This window comes from Anser cygnoides, chromosome 5 (assembly GCF_040182565.1).
Source record: "Anser cygnoides isolate HZ-2024a breed goose chromosome 5, Taihu_goose_T2T_genome, whole genome shotgun sequence".
NCBI classification, from domain to species: domain Eukaryota; kingdom Metazoa; phylum Chordata; class Aves; order Anseriformes; family Anatidae; genus Anser; species Anser cygnoides.
The window spans coordinates 11,495,432-11,517,109 of record NC_089877.1 but is presented as its reverse complement, the minus strand read 5'-3'; the positions used below and the strand labels follow the sequence as shown (position 1 = coordinate 11,517,109).

General features: G+C 36.2%; 1 protein-coding gene across 10 annotated transcripts in view; it reads left to right on the top strand.

Moving 5' to 3' along the window:
• The window catches only part of NELL1 (neural EGFL like 1), a 298,939-nt gene that overhangs the window by 68,116 nt on the left and 209,145 nt on the right, over positions 1–21,678 (top strand). For all 10 annotated transcript variants that reach the window (XR_010831634.1, XR_010831632.1, XR_010831633.1 and 7 more), the window contains exons 8-12: positions 1,658–1,792; positions 2,653–2,755; positions 5,036–5,109; positions 11,738–11,837; positions 21,108–21,236. Coding sequence is in view for 7 of the 10 variants with exons in the window: in XM_013177634.3 (XP_013033088.3) it covers positions 1,658–1,792; positions 2,653–2,755; positions 5,036–5,109; positions 11,738–11,837; positions 21,108–21,236 (541 nt within the window). In the remaining 3 variants the exon portion in view is untranslated. The remainder of the gene's footprint in view (positions 1–1,657; positions 1,793–2,652; positions 2,756–5,035; positions 5,110–11,737; positions 11,838–21,107; positions 21,237–21,678) is intronic.

The following is a 21,678-nucleotide window of genomic DNA, read 5'->3' as shown; positions in this document are numbered from 1 at the left end:
TTTTATATACTGTGAATATAATGACTAAATATAATGACCTGAAAAGCAGTTCTGCTGAATACAAGCAGTTTAGTAAGACACTGTTTTTGCCTCTAAAATGTGAAAAGCAGTTTTGAAATCACCAGATCATGATGAGTTTGGGGGAGATGAATATTATTTTAGAATAACAACTTAAGACATAAAGAACTGTTATTCAGAGCTTTCTCTCATGAGGACTGCAGAGGAAAAAAAAAAAAAAAGAAAAACCCACAGCAACTTGCCAAGTATTTCTTTGCTTTTTCTTCCCCTAAATATTTTGCTCTTTTACTGGCAGATATGAAAAAAGACATTAGAATACTTTCACATAAAGTGGGTGGAATTTTAGGGTATGGAAATGTGTGAATGTGTGAATCCAGTATATGTCGTTATGTAAAAAATAACTTAGAGCACTGTGCATTCATTTTTTTTCAAATTTTCTACTATTAAAGTGTAGCAACCTATGATGTAGAATAATGGCATTGTATTCATAACAGAATTAAGTATGCATTAATTTGTTCATGTGCCAGATTTTGGTAGCCTCTCTGTTTGCAGTGGCTTTAGTGTGATGGCTCGTATACATAAGACACATGTCAATGTTAAAATTAAAAACCTTGAGAAACTCTTATAAAGCTGCGCCAGGGCAATTTTTAGAGCAATGGCAGTTCTGGAGCCTGAAGAATGCACATATTTACTTCTAAAGATTAAGACTTTTTTTTTTTTTTTTTTTTGTAAATGAGAAAGTCACTTGGAATTCTGTTAGGGTTTAGAGATGATGGCAGGTATACAGGCATACCAGGTATGCATAGTGGGAAGGGTGTTCTTACCTGGAGGAATTCCAGTTTAGGATCATCCCTAGGTAGGTCTGTGATGGTGGGGTGGTTCATAAAGCCTTTTCTACTTGTACATGAACGAGCATTTCCCCTGCTAATTATTGCGTAGTATCTCGTCAGAAAATATAGCAATTGCGAGCATGCAGATGTAACACTTGGAAAAGGTGCATCAGTTTTAACTTCTTTATATGCATTTTAGTAGCTGGAGTTGAGGAGGTAATGGGAACAGCAAAGAACATTAAGAGAGAGTCACCAGACTAGGGCTTACTCCAGGAACATGACTTTTCTCCATGAATCAGTCTTGGGAATACTCATATTACACTATGTTAAAATGCTGTAAGTATTACTTATGATTATAAGGTTAAGACCTTTGTGAAAGGTAGAAAGTATTAGTTTGGCTGTTGCTTGACAAAGAAGAGGTGGAAATAATTAGGAAAAGTCAGTCAGCCAGTCTTTATGCTTTATGACTTATAATCAGGTTGATGGACCATTAAGAATTTTGATTTAAAAACAATTCTAGTTTGTGTGCTTTTAGTGGTAGTGCCTAGACCTTCCTGAGGAGATCTTAGTGGGGTTCTTTAAAATACAAGAGACACTTGCATAAATCATAAGCTGTTGTTAGGTTGCACAGGTAGCTCTGTCAAAGTCAGAGGAGTAGTGCTATTTTATACCTGTTGACATCCTAGTTCAGCATTTCAAAGGTAGTTAAACTTGGTTCAAATAAAAATAAGTGTAATGTTTTCTTATACTTGCGTTTTAAAAATCGTGTTTAAATTGCAGAAATCTCATCAAGTTACTTTCATTTATAGCTAAATTATGCAGAAACAAGACTGAGTCAATTGGAAGACTGTCACTGTGAGAAGACTTGTCAAGTAAATGGATTGATCTATAGAGACAAAGACTCTTGGGTTGAAGATGATCACTGCAGGAATTGCACATGCAAAGTAAGAAATTTTAAAGAGCTTAAGGAGAAGGACCTAATTAAAATGTGAAAATGGTCCTTGAATACATAGTGTGAACTGTAAAGAATTTGTATGTTTTTAGTATGTATCTAGTGACAGTATTACCGATAGGAAGGGAAATGGTAAAAATAAATAAATGAAAAATTGACATTTCCTATGTGGAAGCTTCATAAATAAAATCTGCTTTCCCTTGACAGTGCTGTCTTATTTGTTCTATTTATATCTGTGAGGACTTCATGGTTTTAGAACGAGATCGGGCGTTGTCTGTATTTGGTTTGGAATTGTTTTCACTGCATTTTTTTTTTCTTCCCAAAAATGGAGGCACTATCTTAATAGTATTCATAGGTGCTTGGTTCCATCTTGAATGGTAACAACTTGCAGATTCTGTTTTCAGTATTTATCACTATGAAAATGGAGGAACAGAAGAGTATTAGTATGTAAATCTTGTCTCGTTGAAATTATTTGATAAATATCTGAAGAGAGTCTGTATTTGCTCAAGAAAATAGAAAACTGATTGTTAAAAATCTTGAGGATGATTGGCACAGCTTACAGAGCATAGTGTTTATGTTGCTGTAAAGATGGGCTTATGTTCTCGATTTAATGTGCTTTGTTCAGGGAAAGTGGGATAAAACCAGTAACAAGTACCAACACATAGGGGTGGTTCACCTTCAAATGCATTTTGATTCAAGTCTGTAGTTAGGATTAAAGTTGTTACGCAAGTATGGGTCTGAAATTCACAATGCTAGTTTCATTTACTTAGTTTTCTGTATGCTCTATTTTGTAAAAAATAGTCACCAATTACAACAATCATAGCTGAATTTTGTCTTAAAACATTTGTTTAGAGTGGAGTGGTAGAATGCCGAAGGATGTCCTGTCCCCCTCTCGATTGTCCTCCTGATGCTCTCCCAGTGCATGTGGAAAGCCAGTGCTGTAAAATATGCAAGGGTGAGTACATCACAGAGACCCTACCCCCCCCCCCCCCCCCGTTAAGCAGATTTGAGTTTGTCCTGAAAACAGGCATATTTTATAAAGACTTTCATAGGTCCTGGTAATTCTGGTAACAGGAAATACAGTGGCAAACTTGCCACTTAGGAAGAAAATAAATACTTGTTGAAAAATGAAATAAGCATTGTAAATGTTTAAGATTCTCTTGCTGTGTATTGTCAGTATAAAAGTATTCTTTTACTTGTTTTTGGAAAAGAAAAACCACAAAAACAAGCAAACCAGACTTGGCTTCAGCTTGTACATCCTGCTGATGTTGAGGAGCAGCAGTCTTTTGATCTAAGCTCTTCATAGTGATTACTAATAAACTGAGGTGTTATCTGTGTTTTTGTGTCTATCTTTTTCAGGTTGGAAGATTGTTGTTTAAAATAAACATGATAGAATTTCAGACCTTGAGTTAACATCACTGTGTAGAGCGATAGTTTCTTTTAACTCATTTTGAAATAAGATAATGAGAAGAGAGAAATCTTGTGATTAGTTTTATTATCAGCCTTCTGGAAATGTAAGCCATAAAGTAACATTGCTGGAAGGAATAGTTAATATTTGATGCCTTAATGATAGTATAAGGGACAGAGACAATTCACATATGGAAATTTTGGCTGAATACTGATGCTAGTCTTGCCTTAAGTAGCAGCATTTTTTTCCCCACTTTCTTCTTGGAGACTAGTAAACTTCATGCACAAGTTTTGCTATAGTTATAGGAGAGGGATGTTGAATTATTTAAAGATTTAGTTGGAGAAGAATAACACTTGCCTAGACTTCTTTTGGCTTTCTTCAGTCAGTGAATTAATTAGTCCCAAACACTAACGTCTCCGAGCTGTGATTTTGCACTTGCTCTTATTTACTCGTGCCATCTCATTTCTGTTATATTTTGTCATGAGTATTCTGCTTATGAAAAGACATTTGCGTACAGAGAACTTAGGTGGAAAAGCAGCCCTGCCTGAATGATTTTTATATATATTTTTTTTGTCTCAAAATATTTTTATTTGTAACACAGTCTAGAAATTTCCTTCACAGACCTGAGGCGCTGGATGCTTCTCTTGATGCTCATTTGCTGACAATGAGTGTAGGAACAACAGTCAAAATTGGACATAAAAGCATTGCAAGGCACTAAATTGTAGATTCAATGTATATCCCCATGAATAAGCTGTTCCTGGTATTTGTAATGGAAAGATGAACAATCAGAGTTGCCTTTTGTCAGTGATTGGCACAAACTTGACTTGTTATTCTGACAAGAACTCAGTATGTCAGTCAATGGGAAGAGACGTATGGAAGTTGATTGAAATTGATTGTAAATGCCAGCTCCTTGACAGAATGATATGCTAGGGCCACAGTCGGTCACTTTTTGGTATATAGTAGTAATTGCAGAGAGTTTCCAAAGAGCTGCACCCCAGGTGTTAATTTCTCTATGCTTTTCTTATTTAGCTCTGATAGAATCATCAGTTGTAATTTGCTGTCTCTAGGGATTATTGAATGGCTGGAATATTGAAGTTTCCTGTCTCAGCTGTGGGTTAACGAACAAAGTAGTTCTAGTGTGTGATATGTTAAGGATTTTAAAAATGAGGTAGTTCTGTTTTGATCCCTGCCATCTTGTGTTAGCCTTTAGATGACTATCTGACAAAAGGCTATAATTCTGTTTAAAATCTCATCATTTTTCTGAGTTGCGGATTAACTCGATTTGCTTTTCTGGTGTGTCTGTGATTTTCTTAAAAGCAGTGAAGTCAGGAGAATAGACAGAATGAAAAAAGAAATTTCTCTAATTCATTTTCTCCCAAAAATAGTTTATTGGATTCCTAATTGAAACAAAGCTTCCTGATCAGATGTTTTTCTCATAAATGAGATCACAACTCAGGCATATAAACTAGGGCAGCTTGGAAAAATCAAGAAAACTGGGATACCAAAAGAAAGAAGTCTGATTTTAAAATGTGTTGTGGACAATTAAATGAGTTCTTTTTGTAAACCTTTTTTTTTTTTTGAGCAGTTTTAAGTGTGTAAATTTAAACAAAAGGTCTTTAGAAACACACTTATGTCTTAAAGATTATGAAGATTGATCTAGTACTCATTTTAAAGTTTTTTTGGAATCAAACTGGCTATGATCACGCTATCTATATTTGATTGTGATTACTCATTTTCTTTTGTGTTATGCTTTGCCTTTATATACTAATTAAAAACTGTATTTATTCATTTATTTTTAATCCCTCACCTTCTCTTCTTAAATTACAGCAAAGTGTATCTATGGAGGCAAAGTGCTAGCGGAAGGTCAACGAGTATTAACCAAGAGCTGCAGGGAATGTCGAGTAAGTTTCATTTGTATAATTTTTTTCTGATTTTAAATGCATGTGTGGTGTTCAAAAGTGACAATGGTAAGTTAGCGTATTTTTTTAGGCTTTCTTCACGTAAAGGTGATGTCCATTGTCTTGAAAAGGTGACCCTGAAGTGACTGAAAGCCACAGACATGTAAACAAGGCAGGAATATGCCTCTTGCAGGGTAATAACAACATGCACAATGACTTGGACGGATGTTTTCTCTTTCATCTCTGGCTTTCCACGGGGTCTAGAAAGAGTCAGAAGCATCTTGAGGCTGTTGCTAACTTAAGCTATATCTTGTAAAATTTGTAGCAACCTGGCTTTCATTGTTTGAATTACTATAGGCTTTCCCTAGTATTACTTGAACTATCAATCTGGCCTTACTACAAACTGAGGTAAATTACTAAAATTACGAAGAACTGGACTGGGGTCTCTGTCAAATTTGTAACGCTTCTGCAACTACAGTCAGTATTTAGACAAAAGCATTCATAATAGGGAGTGTTAGTGAATATGTAAGTGCTGCACATGGTGTGTAAGTGTGGCAGAAACCAATCTTTGTCAAGACTTGCCTTAGGAGAAGAGAGTAGTAGTAGATGACGATAAAAGGCCCATTGCTTTGCTGAGACTTGTTTGTTGTAATTTGAATATGTCTATGCCTGAAATATGATTTATAGCTTCAGAAAGGCACAGCTATTTTAAATATATTTGTGCTCTCATGTAATTTTCAAGTATTTTTGTTTTTTACATCTTGTTGAATTTGTGGAGGGGGAAGGTAATAAAGGGAAGGCTTACAAATATTATTGACAGATCAGTATGCTAGAACAATTATGAAAAACATTTGGAAAAGATTACAATGATCTGGTTATTGTTGTGCTTGTAGCTGAGTGTACAGAGTAGCAATTTTATGTTCACTAATGGAAATGGACAATAACTGGTTGCAGATGTTGTGAAAGCAGCTTGTTGTGAGAAATTACTTAGCTGCTGTTAGTGTTTGGCTGTGTAGGGGTGCTCAACATTGTATATACGAATATGTGGGCAAGGTCGTTGCCTTGAAGACAGACTAAGGTACCTGTTATATTTATAATATGACATAGTATGTTTATTTGGGAGGGAAACTGCCTGTATGAAATAAGATGAGGAGAATGGGAGGATTTTCGCATTAAAGTGAAAACAGAGTGATCTAAATTATGGTTCTGGAACTCCTTTATGCTATCAATAAGAGCATTATATTCATTGTTATGCGTATGATAAAACATTTGTGAAGATTAAAAGCGAACGCTGACCATAAAATATTTCTCATGTTAGAGATGATAGAAATAATAATGAAATGAGCTTTTGCATTTTACTTATTGTTGAGGGAAGTTCATATGGCAATGCTAATTGCAGTAATGTTACAGTTTGTATTATTTATGTCTTAATGAAGAGTATTGATAAGTATTTGAAAAAACTTATGCTAATGGGATATCTCAAAAAAATGGGCTTATGCCTCAAAAAAAAGATATTTCTACAGTATTTCTACAGCTGTGTTTCAAGAAGACATCAAACCTCACTGGCAAATCTTGTCATTCTGACTTTGGAGAGTATTTAAGTGGGTGCTTATCTTTGCTTCTACAACAGGACCTGTATGTAGACAGGAGGATCATTCAGTGTGCCTTAAACATGACCTCTTAAAGCCTTAAGCGAAACACCTGCTTATTTACTGCCTCAATTAGGAATGCTTGCTAGATGAAGTTTGAATCGTATTGAGTTGCACTGTTGCTGTAGTAATCGTTTTTTATTCCATGCAGACCTGCTGGTGGACAAGGTGAGGAGATTTTGGCTGCTTTTGCCACTGCTGTTGAATAACTAAAGAAAGGGCTTTGTGCTAGGGGAATGACTCAAAAAAAAAAAAAAAAAAAAGTGTGCATGTGTTAATTTTTCAGACTTGAAAAACAGACATCAGGTTTGAAAAGCTGTTGATCCATGAAAGACATACAGCAGGGGATAGAGGTCAACTGTCAATTTATTAGTGTAGAAAGACAGAAATACTGAGGGAAAAAAGTCTCAGGGAGTAGTTCCTGTGTCTGTAAAGGAGGATTTATTTGTAGGTGCATTAATGTGAAGTCGATGAAGTTGAAATTTCATGTTTTAATTTTTATTTGAAGATAGAGTTATTTTATTTCTTGCATAGGTACCGGTCCAAGCTAAAGAGGCTTTTAACTTAGATTTATCCTATCTAACAAAAACAATAATAATGATGGATCCAGATGGATCAAAGCTTTTCTTTATCAGGCTGTGAGCAGTTCTTTTAATTTCTGAAAACTAATCCAGACTAAAAGATGTATTTATGGTGCACATCCTCTTAACCGTAAGCACAGATGCTACTGATAGACAGCCATTTGCTTGTTCCCAGCTGGAATCCTGCCCTCTCTCTAGATTAATCTATAAAGAGAAAATGATGAAAATGAGTGCACATGTGTTCCTAAGAATCATGGAATGGTTGAGGGTGGAAGTGACCTCTGGATGTCACCTGGTCCAACCTTCCTGCTTGAACAGGGACACTCAGAGCAGGTTGCTCAGGACCATGCTTTTGAATACTCCAAGCAGGGAGACTCCACAGCTTCTCTGGGCAACCCATGTCAGTGCTCAGTCACCCCCACAGTAAAGAAGTGCTTCGTGATGGTCAGAGGGAACCTCCTGTGTTTCAGTTTGTGCCCATTGCCTCTTGTTCTGTCACCGAACACCACTGAAAAGAACATGGCTCTGCCATCATTGAATCTTTTGTTCAGATAGTCATACACATGAATAAGAACCCCCTGATCCTTGTCTTCTGTAAGCTAAACGGTCCTAGCTCTCAGCTTTTCCTCACAGGAGAGCCATTCCAGTCTCTTATCCTAGTGACACTTTGCTGGTCTCTTCTCCGCTGTTTCATTTCTCGTATGTACTGGGGAACTGAATGCAGTACTCCAGGTGTGGACCCAGCAGTGCTGAGCAGAGAATACCTCCCTCCACCAACTGACAATACTTGGCTTAACGCAGCACAGGATACCCTTAGCCTTCTTTGCAACACAAGCACGCTGCCAGCTCATATTAAACTTGGTGTCCACCAGGCCTCCCAGGTCCTTTTCTGCTGAGCTGCTCTCCAGCCGTGCATCCCCTAGCATATACTGGTGCACTGGTTCCTTCCCAGGTTCAGGACTTGGCACTTCTCCTTGTTTTTGAGGCTCCTGTCTGCTCATTTCTCCAGCCTGTTGAGGTCACTCTAGAAAACGCAAGTGTGTCAGTGATTCAGAAAACGGCACCTTGCTGCATTCAGTAAGTGGTTATTTCACTTTGTGGATTTCAACAATGTGATAGCATGGCTCATTTGAAGACAATGGAAAGAATTCTATAACTTCTGTTGGATTGGGAATTTCCAGCTGATCAGTTGACTTCTGGGTTAATGCCTGTGAATTACATGATGCCTATTCAAAACTGGCCAATGTGTGACAACAAAAGGTGCAAGAACAAATTCTTACTCATTGATGGCTGGGAGTGGTGAGTTGGAATGCCATACAAATGCTAGAAAGATGGACAGGGCTCTACTGACTTTGAGAAAGCTGAATTTAAAAGCTTTTTGCAAAAATAAGGGGTAATGTGGTGCCTTGAGTGATAGCTGAGGACACTATTTGGAGCTTTATACTGAAAGGCTTATCAATAACAGCTAAAATAAGAGCCCCCCCCCCCCCCCAAAAAAAAAAAAATAACCCTTATATCTGGCTATTATTTTCCAAAGTTAGTCATCTGAGCCTGTGGTTCCAATTTCCAGTGCATGTCACTGATTAGGCTTTGACCCATTTTTTTTATTTTTATTTTTGTACTTATCCTTGTAATTACAAGAAACGTAATTGTCTTGTAAATGTTTGATTCCAGATCTCATTCTTTGTAGACTGCATGCCACAGTTGGAGCTTGACCTATTTATTCCAGAAGAAGATTAGGGCTTTTTAACATCTATGTGTGTCCAGATTCTGTGAATACATATGTGGACAGAGTATAAAAAGTCAACCATTTTTTTCTAAGGCAGCCTGAAGCAATAATTCTCAAGTGTGAACTACTCTTATTTATCTCTGTGGATAAAATCTGAAATCTAATGATGATAGTTCTTATAATTGGATCTGTATGGGTTTGTACCAAATTGATTGTAATCCAAAGAATATTCATCATGGAAACATTTTTATTATTCTAAAACATTTGTTGGATTTATTTTAACAAGCTGCAAGTTTTGCAGAAAACGGGAAACTTTAGGGAAATAAAATCTTAGCTGTCAGTTAATAGAATTCTCATTTTTTTTAAACCTCCTTATGATTCACTAAAGAGGGCATGAACGTGGCTTACATTTCACTCTCTCTCTCTCTCTCTCTCTCTCTCTCTCTTTTTTCTTAGCTTTTTGGTTTATCCAGATCACCGATTTGACTTTCATACTATTTCTTGATTTCTTCTTGTTTGTTTGGATTTATCGTCAGTGAACACTTTGTTCATATGATGACATACTGTACCCCTTCTGTGATTGTCTTGTCCAAGCTTGAAAGCTTGAATAAGTGATAAGTTATAACTAGAGCTTTTTCAGCTGGTAGTTTGATAACATGATAGGAAATGATGGCTCACTCTGTCTGGTTCTTTTATCACCTTTGCTGCTGTTGTTGCACGGGCAACCATGGGGGATTCTTCCCTTTCACTTATGGAAGTGAGATCAGGAGACCTAATACCTCCATTAACTTCATTGCTCTTGTGTGGGCACTTGCTTGGATGATGTATGCTGAATGATACTGTAGGGAGACTTTAAAAAAAAAAACAAAAAAACCGAAAAAAAACCAGAAGAACACAAAACAAAAGGAAAAAACTAATGTGGGTTTATTTTATTTTATTTTTCATGACAGCAACTTGCCAGTTAAGACAAATAGGCAGCAAGAAAAATGACTTGACCCTGCTTAGACTTAAGAATGCAGTCTCATGGGCAGTCACTAGCTGTGTCTATAGAACGGTCACTTTTCACTTGCTGCTGCTGCAATTCTCAGTTTTAAGTCTTGCTAGCTACTGGGCACCTTGTACATCATTTGCACCTTGTAGACTCAGTAAGCATTTCTGTGTTCATAACTGTGTAGGACAATTTGATGCCGTGAAAGCTAATTCTGGAGTCTGAAGTGACACAGCTGAATCAGCATGGCTTTGTTGGTGAGGTTAATTACCAGCAAAGAGTTTTAACTGTACGGTTTCTGACACCTGAGCTAGTCCTTCAGCATGGTGTGGCACAGTGTCTTGTAGATGAAACAACAAGCTTCGGGCTAGCAAGGGTGTCTCTCCATAGAGATGTTTCTTCATGCCAGATAGACGCATAGGTATTATCAACATGTTCTCTGCGAGGTCATGTATCTGACCCCTCGGATTATGAGATTCGTGGCTTTAGTAACATATTTTGTCTTTTTTGTATAAGTTATCCAATACTTTCTTAGCCCTAGATGCATTTGGGTTATATTTTTAAAATTTCTTCTGCAATCACGATAGCTAGAATGTGTCGATTTATTTTGAGAAAGCTGAAACTCTCATATCATCTTTATGCTCTGCCACGTGAGGCACCGTGATAAGCATTTTGGGAGAAGTGTGGCTAGGTTCATATTCAAATGGTTTATTGGCAATATAACAGGCTACCTGTGTTCTTAGTAGAGGTTCATAGTGCTTGGGAAAATAGAATTACTCAAGTGTGGCAGTCCTGTGGGATAGATGATAGATGTTTCCAACTCAGCAAAGAATTGGTTGTTGGTCTCTGATCCACAGGGTAAATAAAGGTATAGGGAAGGCTGGAGGGTGAGAAAAGAAAAGAGAAGGCTATTTTTGGGCAAGATGTTAAGAGTCATCTAACTGAAGAGCAGGAGATCTGTTTGGTCTGCAGCTATAATGAAACTGATTTCCTGGTTGGGAAGAAGATGGAGTAAAATTATGGTGCAAAATCTCCCCAGCTCTGTTCTTTGTCAAGTACTTCAGAAAATCCCTACCGGCAACTAGACCTCCTGTACAGTCTAAACCTAAATCTACCAGAAATCAAAGGCACGGGAACATCTTTACCTTGTTTTACATTTTATATGGCTATCTCTGTATGGATACCTCAAGATTGGATTTCTGCCTTGCCATAGCTTTGAAGGACCTGATTTGTGGAAATTAGGTGATCAGTACTTCTAAAGAACAGACCCTTTTAATTGGACACAGAAGGACAATACATGACATCTGAAAACATCTATCTGTTGTGAGCACTTGAGCTTAGCAGTGAGGTATGTAGAATATGAACTAGGAGGAGTTAAAGTTGGACTTGCACAAAGCTGAAAGGCTGTCTTTAACAAAAACCTAGAGAGAAGTTCTTTAATTCCTTCAAATACTTGTGTGTCTTTTTTTTTTTTTTTTTTTTTTTTTTCCCAACTGTGGGCATAGACATCCAATGGAATTACTTGAGATTCTGGTTTATGGTATAAAAATAAATTTAGCTTGCTGCCTACTAGTTTACTCTTGTTGTTATTAGAGGTTGCCAGAGTTGTAGATGGAAAATTGTGATCCTAGCCATTGCACGTGTTTTCATTCAAGTCATTTTAAAAAATGTTATTTGTTTTCAGAATGGAGTTTTAGTAAAAGTAACAGAGACTTGTCCGCCATTGAACTGCTCAGAAAAAGATCATGTTCTTCCAGAGAACCAATGTTGCAGTGTTTGCAGAGGTAAGCCGGAGACTATGCATGCTTAGAAGGAATGTATGTTGATGATTCAACGGGGGGATACACTGGAAGGAACAATTCTTCTTAATGAGATATTAGTTACTCTTATGAACCCTGAGTCTGTAATTAGCCTTCACATAAAGCCAGTCTGTAATATTGCTTTGAGTAGAAGACTTACCAGCAACGTAGCTGTAATTGCTCTGAATTACAGAAGGGCAGGGAGAAAAGAACTGGGGAAGAAAGGGTCCAGTATCTCTTACGAATTCCCATTGTGAATAAATTGTTTAAAATAGTAGGTACATTACATTGCTTGAACTTGCAATTGCACTAAATGTACAGGGTTCCAAGCTTTTGGGGAGTGAACTTTTGAGCGCTCTCAATCTTAAAATAACAATAATAATGTTAAGATGCCAGTTTGATGCATGCTTTGAAGCTGATTTAGTTTTGAGTTCTCTCAGGACTCATTTATGAATTGAGCTGGACAATTACAGAATAAAAATGAAAAAATAACCTTAATGCCCAGAATCCCTTTTGTTCTTCTTCCATTGTGGTGTTGAGATGCAGGTTCCTCTTGTATATTCCCTTGCATCCTTGGTGAATCCTGGTTGCATGCTGGATCAGACTGAACAAGCCATGGCTAATATCTTAGCTGAGGAAATCACTTCAAGTGAGGAAAACATGGATTTCACAAGGCTAGGGAACTTGAATAAGCTTTCTTCTTGAAGTGTGTTGTACTGAGTGAGCTGCTGGGTGAAAGGTGTTATAATTGTTCCTTGGATATGCCTGTATGGTACCTCTGTTCCGTACCTTTCCTTTGGCACTGATTCTCAGCTGAGCTTAAAGGGACTCTAGTCTCTCAGAGCAGGTCTTGTGTGCCAGCTGTTAGTGCTGAACCTCAGAAATGTTCAAGCAAGAGGCATGCCAAATGAGCATTAGATATTTCCAGACTTAGATGGTTATCTGGCCCTACTGGACTGCTTTCTTGCCTGTATGTAAATTTCTCCAGAGTGTCATTGTAGATGCTGAGGAACGCTGAATCTGTCCCTCTGGCCAGTAAAAATTAATTAATAAATATGCGTAGTTAAATATTTACTAAGGCCTTGAACTTGGAAGTGAATGACGGGGCCAGCATGTTTGAGACTGCTTGCTGGATGATGGACTAAGAATATAAACGTGATTTTTTTCAAGCACTTTCTAGAACCATCTGTAACTATTTAAGCAAGCAGTAAATGTTACTTCTCTGTCCCTTAGAGGGCTCAATGTCTTAATGATACTTCTTAACAGATGGCCTAGTTTGATGCAGTGTAGTACTGAAAAATTAGCTTCATTACTTAAAAGTGTTAGAAAGCTGAAAGCTTCAAAGTTGATGAAAGATAAGTTCTATAATTATTCAATCCTATATTATTGTTAATGATAGGTACTCCTTTTTAGATATTCATCCCCAGACTGTTTTTATTATTTATAAAATAGCATGAATATGTATACTTACGTGGTGGTCTCCAGAAGCAGAGGAAGGAATTGTACTTTCACTTCCTATGAATTCTGATAAACTTTCAAGCTGATACACCAAACTTCCATGCCAGTTCTGCTTTTGCTTTCTACTAAAACACTATGTTCTTCATTTTATTTCTTCTTTGCTTTTTAAAATTATTTTCAAAATTATGCTTAAATTTGTGATTAGTTTTGTCAATGTTGTAAGGCAATAAATTGAAGTTAGCACTCCTAAATTGCCTTTTAGATCTTGCAATAGAATATATGCTTGACATTTTGGCTTTGGTTCCATGCAACCTAAATTGGTAGTGTATAATTTCATCATATGCAGAGCACTGGTGTTTTTTTAAAAAAAAAAAAAAAAAAAAAAAAAAAAAAAGGAATATTTGTTCAGAATTTCTTGTTTCTCATGGCTATAGTTTCTGGTCTTGTCATGTTCCAACATGTCCTTTATTGGGAAGGGATAGAGTACTTCTCTGTTTTGTAGTAATGATTTCCTTAAGAGACTATGTTTATCTTTCGTTGTCTAAGAAGAAAAGCAGTGAGGAAAAAACACAGTAGTAAATATAATACCAAGTAATCAAAAATTATTGGAAACCCACACGGATTGTTTGCACATCATGTGCAAATTTCACATTATATGTATGATGACAAATGGCATTAGCGTTTAACTGTAACAGTCAACAAGATGATTGGTAAAACTTTAATAGTAATGTTAAATGAGACCAATGATACTATGCAAAGTTTATCTGTACGTACTATTGACTGGAAGGTTTTGTTTTCATATCAATTTGTGCTTTCTTTAGTATCTAGTTGTTGAAATATGGAAAACCTCTATTGAATTTCATGTTCTGTAGAGTTACAAAATACCTTTGCTGAACATTTGCTAAAATCCCTTTGCTCGGTAATATCTACCACAATAACAGCTAAATGCTTAAAATAAAACAGGTTATGCAAGGGGAAAAAAAAAAAAAAAAAAAACACACAAAAAACACCACACAAAAAACTGTGGTGTTTATGATGGTGGAAACTGTGAGTCAGCAAAGGACTGAATTGAATACTGTAATGTACACAGCTGGTGAGCTTCTTAGATAGTCATTATTGGTCATAAATGGTTAGAAAAGTAAAAACAGCAAATGACACCATTTCTTCCTCAGGTTTGCTACATGATTTTAAAATATGGCAGAAGTACTATATGAAACTAATATGATAAAAGTCAATGTATAGATTTCAGTGAAATGTCTGTATAAGGAGTGCAGCAAAGTGGATGTAGTATGGAAGTACTTTGCTGTACAATGACAGTTTATTTTTGTGATTTGATGGGCCTGAACGCAAAAATGGGCCTCAACAGATCTGTACGTAGGGTCTCTTCCTGAATGTAACGTGGACTACATGTTGTTTTGCCCTTAATCTGCGTGCTTTAATACAAATATCTGTTTACATGATGTGGCTACTTTATACTTTTTAGCAGGACATATGGTATTATTCAGCTCTCTTTTAGGCTTACAAAAAGTTTAGTTAATTGTAAAATTTTACAAAGAACCATTGTGTGCTAAAATAGATTTTTTACTCCCTTTTTGCGAATCACTCTTTTTTCTTACAGCATGCCTACTACATTTTTTATGGCCCAGGGACAAATCTAATACAAAAAATAGTGTCATAAAAGTGTTTTATTGTTCCCTTCAGCTGTTTTTCTCCTTGCCAAAGACAGTGTATAATTTTTGAAAGAGTGGATTTTTCCTCTTTTGAATGAGTGATACAAATAAATTTCATGAGAGAATTTTTATGTTGTTATGCTCATAATTTTGGTATGTTAGAACAGTCTCAACAGCCCCTAGCTCCTTCAGTCATGCTCTCTAAACGAGAGGGTGTGAGGAAATAATGAAGTAGTGAGAGCTGTTTGCTTTCTGGAGAAAGTAATTTTTATTTGCTATCCTGTAATATGGTTTGGCTGATGGATTTAGATAGACTGATGATGCTGGTTAGCAGGAAGGGGAGAATGCTACTGATGAGCTGAAGCATGCATTTCTGCAGAAACAGCACTATAGTCTAAAAATGAGGCTTCTGCTATCCTCACTTGTACTGCGTGTTGTAAGAGGATTTCAGTTCTTTCAGTTGGAACATGAGAAGGCCCTTCAATTAGCATATTTCTCATCTCTCCCTGTCTAGCGCTGAGTTTTTTTTTTTTTTAGAAATGTTTCTCTTTCATTGCTGTAAAGTATGAATTATTTCGAGGTTTTACTTTTATTAAGATATAATGGAGGTTGATAAATATGAATTAGTTACTTGTTATGCTTAGTTATAACAATATTTAGGATTTAGAAGACCTTTATGCTTGCAGAAAGAAAAAAAATCTTCAGAAGTTTGCTAGGCCGTGCAGTGCCATTATTCTAATGCATGCAAATAAACAGTGCGTAATAAGGTCTGCAATCATATAGCAGCTTAAAAGAATTTACGAAGTTACTGCTTTATGTCAGACCACTATGTTCTGGGACCACAGTCTCAGAAGACATAAAAACTGCTTTTCAAAGTGTTTCATTGCTCATGACTCATTTAAAAACTGATTCAGATCATGAAAGGGCATAATTGCTAGTGCAAATTTTATGACTCTTCCAATGATTTGTTCCCCAATTTTACTTTATATGTTTACATGGTAAATGTGGGGCTAAACCATAATTATTGTGAAGATTTTGAGGGTGAAATGACCTTGGAACTTTTGGGCATTACTCATGCTATTAATGTAAGTATCCCCAGCATTCTTTTAAGAAGCCTCTAACGTGTGAAATAATGAAATGTGGATTGCTGAAGGACAGATTCTTGAAGAGCAAGAGAAGGGGAGTTTAGAGTTTCTGAAGTGAGCAGCGAGGGAAACTGAAAGTACAAAAAGCATTACAGATGTTTTAAGGAAACCGTCAGAAAAATGGGAGGCGCAGCAGTGCTGTCTCTAAAAAACGTGAGGAGATATGGATAGGATATAGTGACTCCAACAATACTTTTGAATGTGTTCTTGCATTCTTCAATTGATAATTAAACCCAATTACTAAACATGTTAGGTACTTAAAAAATCCTCAATGAGAGCACAAAACAGTTGAGCATACTGCTCTGGGAAAGCAGATTCTGGGAACTAGAATGTGAAGAGGTTAAGAAGGCTGGAAAAAATTAGAGCAATTTTTAGGTTACTCCAAATGGAATAAGTGATTAATTTTAGATGATTTTACTTGGGACAGCCGTGTTGTGCACTTTCTGATGGTGCAGAAGTGATAGTTTTATGTCTGGTATCATGAAATCTGACCTCTTTCATACTTGTTTTAGTACATTTATGAATGGTCTTTTTACAGTCAAATATTGGGAGTTGAAAGATATGAATCATGTTCTATGATCCGATGTTCTGTAGAAAAATTGGAGCAAACATTACAGCAGCCTTGATAAAGAAGAGAGTAACATTGTCAGAAATGTTTGGGGAAGGAACAGAGATCATCATGTCTATCAAAAATCTGAACAACTCTTTGATATTTAATTCCCCTGTTGGTCGTATCTAATTGTATCATGAATGACTTGAATGACTTTGCAGGGCTGTTGTGAACATTGACAACTGTGTGCATATGTCTGGGGAGAATGGTTTCTGACATTTGTTCTGAATGTGTTTGTCTGTAATTTTAATCCATGCTCATTTGCCTTGTCATCTGAGTTATCCTGAAATGAGTTTAGATTATCAGAACTATTTAAGATTTTCCAAACTTCTGTCAAATCCACTTCAATTGCCTGCTTGCTCACGTTTGATGATTCTATTTTAAACTTTTTCTATATTTAGAGAAGAGCTGACCATCTCAGACAAGACTTGGCTGAATATTCTGAAGTCTTGGTAATTCGGCTATTTTCACCTGGGCAATAGGAATGAATGCCCTCAGCTAGCTGCCATCCATGACTGGCATTCAGACACCCTATTGCAGTATCATGGGGTGGTTTTGACAACTGTGTTGGTATTTTGAAGGAAACCTATTGTTGCCATTTCACAGCGAAGAACTAATAATTATCAGATATTTGCATTCTTTTCCATTGTGCTTACTTGGCAATAAGTAATTGCTCCCATCAATAGAGTGACGTTTTAGTCAGTGCTTAGGTCCCGCCCTGCTTAGTCAGGAGTATGTATAAGCACAGTCTTAATTGGTCAGTGGCTCTGGATGCATTCCTGGCGGTTTTGCTGAATATGAATGAATTTAAATGTTTATCTAAATTAGATGTTGAACTGGGGTTGTTAAAGGTGTCAAAAAAACAGAGGTAGCTTACTTTTTCACATTACAGCCAAATAACTAGTTGGCCTTTATTGCCCGAAGAGCAGGAAAAGCACTCAGATTCAATATCAGCTAAGAAAGAGTAGGTAGTATTTTATTCGTTTGCTTCCAAAATCCCAGATGGAGATAATGCAGACTGGGGTCTAGGAAATGTAAGAACCACACTTCTTGGGTATGTGACTCTTGGCTCTTTTAAAGTGCTAAATGTGTGTCTTCACTGAAAAAAAAAAAAAAAAAAGCATTTGCTAGAGCCTCTGATCCAGCGGCATGTCTACTCTAACCCAGATACAGTGACCCCTTAGCATTCTGTACAATCATCTATGTTCTACTCGTCAACCTTAAATTAAGTTTGTTTTGTAAAAGCTTGAAAACTTAGAGAGTTGAAGCACCATGCATGCTCTTAACAGAATAGACATGCTGCTTTCCACTTGTGGAGGTGTGGAACAAATTTTCTGAAATGCTGTGGGAAATAGAGATTGAGTCACTTTTAGTCAACATTTTCAAAGGCAAGAAACAGTGTTTCACACGTCTCAAAATAACAAATGCTAAAGCAATCTAGAGAAGTAGTAGGTGTTCTCTCATTGTGTATTCCTAATGAGGGGAGAACAGAAAAGTTCTTCGGAGCCCCCAGTTACATATACCTAAGTTATAGAACTGGAGCATTACTTTTTTCTTCTATGCTCTTTTAACAGCATTCAAACTTGGAAACACAAGTCTGCTTCTGAATGGAGAAGCAGAGTCCAGTCCGAGGAGGTTCATGTTGCATACAGTTGGTAATAAGGGAATGAAAGCGATATAATTTTTTTCTAGAAAGTTTAAAAAAAAAAAAAAAAGGCAGCCTTACTGGTGCTAAATGGATAGTTAGTGTAGTTATAGTATGTACTGGTGAATTTCAGAGGTGATAAATAAACAGTGAAGAATTCTTAGAACTATTGTAAGCTTGTCAGGGTGTTGTGCTTTAGAGCAAGTCCTGTTAGAAATGCGTGGTTGACCTGGGACTTGGGACTTGTGATGAAAGTTGACCCAGAGAGGCTTTCCCATTGGCTAATTATGAGTATTAAAGTTGCCAAAAAATGATCACAGGTTAAAAGATGGACACTTTGGGTTAGACAACCTAAATCATTTCTATATTATTGTTTATATATATATTAGATAAATCTCAAATCCTAGTACAATAGTAACAATACACACTAAATTAAAGTATTTTATAGTGCTCAGGCTAACACACTGATATTATCTTGGCTCTTAGTTGTACTATCTACCAGTAATAATTAAATACAAAATTAATACAGTGTATGAGTTCAAGGGAGAATTATTATTCTAAAGGAGCAGGAAATAGTCTAGGATGTCACAGTCTTAGGGGAAACAGCGACAAAGGGAATATTATAAAAAAAAAACAGTTGTCTCTTGGATATTATCCAGAACGCTAACAGAATAGTAATCTTGCTTGGAGAGTATAAATTAGATGCTGAATGGAGAAGTTTGGGAAGATGAGTTCCGGTGTTCAGTTTCAATTAAAATTCTATAGGTGAAAACAAGAAGGCAAATACTGAGATTGCAATTACACTGCCTTTAGCCATTTATGCACCTTTTTTTTTTTTAAAAAAAAAAAAAAACACAAAACAAAAAAACAGTGTAAAATGTACACAGGCTTGACAAGGCTGTATCTGGAATACTTGAGTGTTTTTCACCAGACTGTGAAATAATGAAGATTAGAAGGAATATCTGCAGTTGTCATTAACAGAGACAAAAGGAGATGCAAAGACATCATTTTTTTTTTTAAATGCAAGTTAGATTACCTTGAAAGAACAACGTAGCACAAGGAAGATACCCTTGTTGCTAGTAAAATTAATATGAAGTTTAAGTGCAGAGTTGGACGTTGACCCCGAGAATGTGTTCTCATTACTGATAAGTATTACATTTTCTTAAGGTGACATCACAGCCCAATATTAGGTGATCAATCCTAGCCAGACTCATAGAATCTGAGTTCACTAAAGTGACAAAATCTGAGTTTTAAGTTAATAGATGACTGAAGTGTGTGTTTAAAAACAAATATAAACCCATGAACAAAAAACAGCTTCAGGGTAGCTCTATGAAATTTTGCTTATGGTAGAAAAAACTGTTTTTAGTACAAGCTAAAGTCTTATGAATTTCCCTAAAGAACATCAGAGGAAAGGATATGAATGAAGATCTGCACCTGGCATTTAGGTCTTAGAAGTCTAGATCAACTTTTTTTTTTTTTTTTTTTTTTTTCCTTTTTTTTTTCCTCTTAGCTGTCTTTATAGAAGCTTTAGGATGAATGAACTAGAACTTTCGGTTTGCTCCCTTATGACCAATCAGAACTGGCAGAAACTGTTCTTGCGTATTGATATAAGAAAAAATTAGAGTGCATGTAGTCTGAGTTTCTGGTATGCATAGCACACACATACCTGTAAACATTTCTGTTTTCTTTCCACAAAAATAAGGCTGAAAACCAAACCAAACCAAAACAAAAAAAGAGTTTTTCCCTCCTCCAAGGAAGGAAAATAAAGGAAAAATAACTACCATACTGTTTATATGTATCAAGGAAATAAAATAGATTCCTGGATGTTAACAGAGAAAAATCCATCAAAAAATACTCTGGTAATACTCGTGAGGTGGAATTCCTGTTAAGTTCTGTAAGGTATTTAGTTATCACTTACAGTATCTCCAATGGAGTGCCTTTTAGAGGGTTAAAATTGCAATTATTTCCTTTTTAAACTTCAGCAGAGAGAGATTTTGATACATCTTAGAGAACTATTGAATGAAGAACTTCAGCCAGTTGTGAGTTTTTCGGAGAGACTAGGAAAGTTCATGATGCTATTAGAAATGTCAATATGTGGGATAGAAGAAGGCGTTCGCAAAAAAGCTATTGAGAATTTGTGTCAAGGAAAATGAGAGAGAAATAAAAAATCTGCACTACAAAACATGATATGTAGATTAATTATAGACTGCAAAAACAATCCAGCTAGTTTTTCATGACAGGATTAAAAGACAGTGCTTGCAATTGTCTTGATTATCAGTACAGTTTTGTGTTCTAATGCAAGGTCTTGTTTTGCTTGCCTGAACAAGTGCTTGGTTATGCACAGTAAGAGAATTGTGAACTTCTTATTATTACACTTCATTATACTTTTTGGTGTAAGTTACTGTTATATTTTGTGTCAATCAGAGATAATCCTGCATAGATTCTGTTGGAGACTAATGTATTGACATGGTTTCCTGCTTAGAAGTTCTTTTCTCCTTACTAAAGTGAGTCATACAAATATGTTTTTGAACAAAATGACTTTACTTGAGTACAGATTCATTGGAGGAATCCAAAAAGCCTGTTTGTGCCATATTGGTTTATAGAGGGAATTTCTACTATGTAGCATGCCAAAGCTTTTCAGAGAATAATACAATCGATATAAATATAAAACCTTAATACCTGAACTAAACATATTTTAATAACTTTTTGTATGTTCCTTGATTTCAGGCCATAACTTCTGTGCAGAGGGACACAGATGTGGTGAAAATTCAGAGTGCAAAAACTGGAACACAAAAGCTACCTGTGAATGCAAGAATGGTTACCTCTCTGTCCAAGGGGACTCTGCATATTGTGAAGGTAAACAAAATGCTAAAAGACCTGTCCCCTTAACAATGTACTCAGAAACATAGTACTGAACAAATGGTTGAAGAATGAATTCTATTGCAAAGTTCGGTTTCATGATGGTAAATATAGGGACCTTTTTTTCCAACATATAAATATGAATTAAGCATTACCAAAAAAGGTGAAAGTGATGCTGGACTGTTCGGATTACCTACCTATTGCTGTACTTCATTGTTGCAGTCTTATCTTGGCATGCCATGGTCATGCTGTCATTATGAGTTTCAAAACACCATTTTTTAGACAATAGCATCTACCTTGTAAAGTATTTTCTAGAGAGCGACATCTTTATGAGATGTATTAACTTTGGAAGAGGATATTTTGCAGGCAATTGTGAGAAAGGTAAGTGTGAAGGGGTATTGAGACTTGAATACAGAAATGGTATTACACATCTGCAATG